The sequence below is a fragment of the Sinocyclocheilus grahami genome, unplaced genomic scaffold (genome assembly GCF_001515645.1).
Source record: "Sinocyclocheilus grahami isolate Dianchi unplaced genomic scaffold, SAMN03320097.WGS_v1.1 scaffold526.1, whole genome shotgun sequence".
Taxonomy (NCBI): Eukaryota; Metazoa; Chordata; class Actinopteri; order Cypriniformes; family Cyprinidae; genus Sinocyclocheilus; species Sinocyclocheilus grahami.
In genome coordinates, this window is record NW_015505705.1 from 1,190,413 (window position 1) to 1,195,711 (window position 5,299).

The 5,299-nt window shown below is 37.7% G+C and overlaps 1 protein-coding gene across 1 annotated transcript; it reads left to right on the top strand.

Moving 5' to 3' along the window:
- The first annotated feature begins 407 nt into the window (after positions 1-407).
- On the top strand, positions 408-2,498 carry LOC107555144 (melatonin receptor type 1B-B). Its single transcript, XM_016237842.1, has 2 exons — positions 408-530; positions 655-2,498. Exons 1-2 carry the CDS (start codon positions 500-502, stop codon positions 1,500-1,502), a joined length of 879 nt encoding a protein of 292 aa, XP_016093328.1. The 5' UTR covers positions 408-499; the 3' UTR covers positions 1,503-2,498.
- The last annotated feature ends 2,801 nt before the right edge of the window (positions 2,499-5,299 follow it).

The following is a 5,299-nucleotide window of genomic DNA, read 5'->3' on the forward strand; positions in this document are numbered from 1 at the left end:
ACAACAGAAAATTTTAACATACAAACTAAAAATAAGGGTAGGGTCAATGTATAGTACCGTTCAACAAAATTTTTTTATGTTTTTTTAGTGGTTTTGAAACCTTTAATGCTTACCAAAACTGCATTAATTTAATGAAAATTATAGTAAAATAGTAATACTGAGAAATATTATTACAATTTAAAATAACTGTTTTTGATTTTAATATATTGTAAAATGTATTTTATTCCAGTGAAACAATGTTGTGCTTCTTTATATTTTAGTTGAAACTGATATATCTTGTCGTGGCCACAGTGTAATATATATATATATATATACACACACATTTTATTTCGCATAAAACAACCTTTAACCCTGCTCCTGGGAACCCACTGTCCTGTGGAGTTTAGCTCCAACCTTAATCAAACACACCTGAACCAGCTAATCAAGCACTTCAGGGATCACTTGAAAAATCACAGGCCAAGTGAGCTGAAGCAGGTTCGAAATAAACTTTGCAGAACAGATGGGCACCAGGAGCAGGGTTGAAGACCTAAGTAATACATTTTTCGATTTTGCCACAGTAGGCATAACAAACTGTGCTATCATATAGGCATCAATCTGTGCTAGTAGAAATGAGATTATTTACAAGCCCTCTTTCTCTTGCTCTGTTTTGCACAGGGAATGTGTTTGTTGTCAGTTTGGCCTTTGCTGACCTGGTGGTGACTTTCTATCCCTACCCGGTGGTGTTGTATGCAATCTTCCATGACGGCTGGTCTCTGGGTGAAACCCAGTGTAAAGTCAGCGGATTCCTAATGGGCCTGAGTGTGATCGGCTCTGTTTTCAACATCACTGGCATCGCCATCAACCGTTACTGCTACATCTGTCACAGTTTTGCCTATGGACGTCTCTACAGCTTCCGTAACACGCTGCTGTTAGTGGCCCTGATCTGGGCACTCACTGTGCTGGCCATTCTTCCCAACTTCTTTGTGGGTTCGCTGAGTTACGACCCCCGCGTTTACTCCTGCACCTTCACGCAGACTGCTAGCAGCTCCTACACTGTGGTGGTGGTGGTTGTTCACTTCCTGGTGCCCATCGCGGTGGTGACCTTCTGCTACCTGAGGATTTGGGTTCTGGTGATACAGGTGAGGCGGAAGGTGAAGAGCGAGGAACGCTCAAGGGTGAGACCCAGCGACCTGCGCAACTTTGTCACCATGTTCGTGGTGTTCGTTTTATTTGCAATCTGCTGGGCTCCGCTGAATCTAATCGGTCTTGCTGTGGCCATCGACCCAGAGGTCATGGCTCCACATATTCCAGAGTGGCTCTTTGTGGTCAGCTACTTTATGGCCTATTTCAACAGTTGCCTCAATGCTATCATTTACGGACTCCTTAATCGGAATTTCCGAAAGGAGTACGTGCGGATCATGACGTCGGTGTGGATTCCTCGGAGGTTTGTGACTGAGACCTCCAGGGCTGCCACAGATGGGATGAGGAGCAAACCCTCACCGGCCATTAATAACAATGAGTGACTTTTGTTTTTAGCCAATCACTGTTCAGAGAGGAACATTATGGATGCATGAAGCAAATTTACATGCTTTGAACTGTGAACACATTTTTTTAATGCAACAGAACCATTATGCACAACTCAGGGTGCTTGTTTTATTTTCAACCTAGGCAAATTGGAAATATGTGACTGCCTAAATTTCTGCAAAACCTGAAATGTGTTACATTTCACTGAACTTTTCAGATGACACCTCTACAAGCAGCGCTATAAGCCATTTCAGTTTTTTTCTGCATTGGAGATGCAGGTTTATCAAACAGTACAGCGCCATGAAAATAACATTCCTGTGGGTACAACATAGCTGCAAAATTATATTTTAAACCCCAGTTTGGCGTGTTTAATTTTCTCTGAAACAGTTGAACATGAACATGCTAATGCTTTTTTACGCTGTTTGTAACGCAGCAATTCAGAAATGAAATGTTGGGTGAGTGGCGCAAAAATGTGAATGCACCATTGTGTTTGAAATTTATGTACCACCTACACTAAACCCTACAGAAAAGCGAATGTAAGATAAAAACACATTTGCTGAAGCAACCATGCCATTTTAGCTACAAGGCTTAACAAGGGTTTGAGCTCTTTTGTGGAGTGTCATGACTTGTGTTTTACAGGACTCATACCAGAGTGCTCCACATCGCAAATGTACCAGCTGTACCAGGTGAGCTACCGAGCAAGTTTACCATGTCAGAGAAGCCATTTAAATGGAGCGAATTATGTGATGCAAACATTAAAACGTATTAGTTTACAAATCATGCACTATGGTAAAAGTGTTTTGAGGTCATAACATAGTGTTATGGATATGGAAGGAACCTTGCAGAAATGAGTCTTTATTCATCAGTAATCTGCTCCATAATTAATTTGTGTGAAAGGGAAAGAAAGTTGTTGGTGCTTTACTGTCTCTAGTGTCCATTTTACCTGAAAACTACAGTGAACTGTATTATGTATAGGTACATTTTTGCAGAAATGTAGGCAGTCACATATTTCCAATAAGCATTGGTTGTTAATTTTTGATGTTGTGATCCATTTCTGTCATTATTAAGAAATATTTAACTCACAGTTTATATTGAAAAGTTTTCAATCCATTTATTTAGTGTCTGTTTATGATCTATGACTATTTATTGAAGACATTTTGTACGATTTTGTGGGTCTGTTGTATATATGTTGTATAAATCAGTATGCATCATATATTTTAGTCATTTTCAGTTCCGAACTTCTGCCTTACTCTTACAACTTTAACTTGAAATATGAAAAAATCCATATATTTATTCAAGGTGCCAAACGTTAATGCATTGACAGTAAGTATCTGATATACCAAATCAGTTTGTCAGATCAAACCAAATGGGATTCTGAAAGCATCTTAATTTAAATGCAACGTCAACAGAGCTTTAATGAGCGAAGAGCTTCCAGCACAGCGAGATAAAGCACAAACTTAAAAAAAAACACTTCATGCGGATTCTGCGAAGAGAAATTTAGCTTTTTCAAAGTGAACGGCGACAGCGTGTGGTCAGTCAGTCATCAGTTTCAATCGGTGTTCGCCTCTTATCTTTCAAATATTAAATGTCATTCATGACTTTGGGGTTATTACTTTGCCAGGAAATATGCATGACTCTGAAACCATATATTTTCTTCAACAAATGATCTGTGAGTAAAACGCAGAAGGAATTTCGATTAAGATGAAGGTTACTGGCAAAAGGGGAAATATTAAGAGACCTGGTTCGAATGTAATGTTGTCTGTGCTTGTCTTCACTTGATTTGACAATGTGTGATTTAATCCTCCTGCCATAATGACACGTTCCATGCAGTGTGATTGTACTGTGTGAGAACATGCTTCACCATTGATCTGAATAAAAGAAAGGAACCAAACTGATGAAAGCCAAGTCTATTGGTGATTGTGCAACCACTCTCTGGTATGAATGGGCTGCAGAGGGATTACATGGGATGAGCTTGCTCTTTATGGCCACATCTGTGCAGGGAATTATGGGGGATGTGTGGCTGGTGTCCCAGCAGATGGTGGACTAAGGTGGTTGATAACATAAACACTTGGCCAAGTTGTGAGCAATCCTGTTGTCGATTTGCTGAATGCATTATCCAGAAGGGTTGCAGGGAGGGAGTCTGGTTGAAAACTGTAGCAGAAATGTAATGGGAGCTGTACCAGACAAGGCTTTGGAATATAGAATATTATTTGTGAGGAAAATAAATATGTCATCAGCAATTTCAGACTACTTTGCGACAAGTTAGTCATGATTTAATGTAGTTCACTCACAATCAAGCAAGTTACCTACACTGCTCTCTACTAACATATATAGTAGAGGCTAACTATTTTGAAAGTTACTTAAGGGGGCAATATCTACCTAAATACATACTAATCTAATTATATAAATAATAATTCAGAGAAATATTTTTCAGGCACAAAAACAAATAGTTGTTAAATGAATAACTAATCTTAATTAGAGTGACCGCATCAAACTGCCACATAAATTTACATTAAAAAAATGGGTGTCAACTCTAAATTTATTAAGACCCATGATATACTATAGGAAATTAATACTTTCTAATAAATGCTGTTATTTTGAACATTCTATAAATTTTTATTCAATTGCATTACTAACATATATAGTAGAGGCTAACTATTTTGAAAGTTACTTAAGGGGGCAATATCTACCTAAATACATACTAATCTAATTATATAAATAATAATTCAGAGAAATATTTTTCAGGCACAAAAACAAATAGTTGTTAAATGAATAATATCTTAATTAGAGTGACCGCATCAAACTGCCACATAAATTTACATTAAAAAAATGGGTGTCAACTCTAAATTTATTAAGACCCATGATATACTATAGGAAATTAATACTTTCTAATAAATGCTGTTATTTTGAACATTCTATAAATTTTTATTCAATTGCATAACATTTTAAAAATATCAAGCAGCACATCTGTTTTCAACATTGATGATAATAATAAATTAGTAAAAATAGCATATTAGAATGATTTCTGAAAGAGCAATGGCTGCTGAAAATTCCAAGAGGGTCTAGCTGCAGCCTTGCACTTGCACTCTCAGATGTGCATTCTCAGGCTTGCATTCTCAGATCTTCCGCTAGCGACGTCACTTGCAGTCTTTTACTTTTTTTATTTTGTTCTATTTATTGATTACTTTTTGTTTGAATCTCTCAACATTTTACAACAGTAGCCAGGTGGTGAAGACAAGAAAAAAGAAACTAAATTACGAAGTCACTTGCAATCGCCACTTGCACTCTCCGATACCTGCGACGTCACTTGCAATCGACACAACTCGTGCGTGTTGCCAATGGAGACAAGACGCTGTAGTGGTGATTAAACGATTACAACTAATTTAGTACTATAACATACAGGGTCCTGCAAGAAAAAGACAAGACTCGCAAATCCGTCGCCACAGAACAGCAGAATATGAACCCAATGCACAAAGTCTCTCATTAAGCATTTTCCTCCTGTAGAAAAACATAAACACTTAACATGGCGTAAAATGTTGAGAGATTCAAACAAAAAGTGATAAAAAATAAAACAAAATAAAAAATAAAGCCTGCAAGTGACGTCGCTAGCGGAAGCGCAAGTGTCTGAGAGTGCAAGTCTGAGAATGCACATCTGAGAGTGCAAGTGCGAGGCTGCAGCCAGACCCTTCTCGAAAATTCAGCTTTGCCATCAGGGGAATAAATTCAATTTTAACACACTAAAATAGAAAACTATATTTTTCACAATATTACTGTTTTAATGTACTCTTTAGCAAAT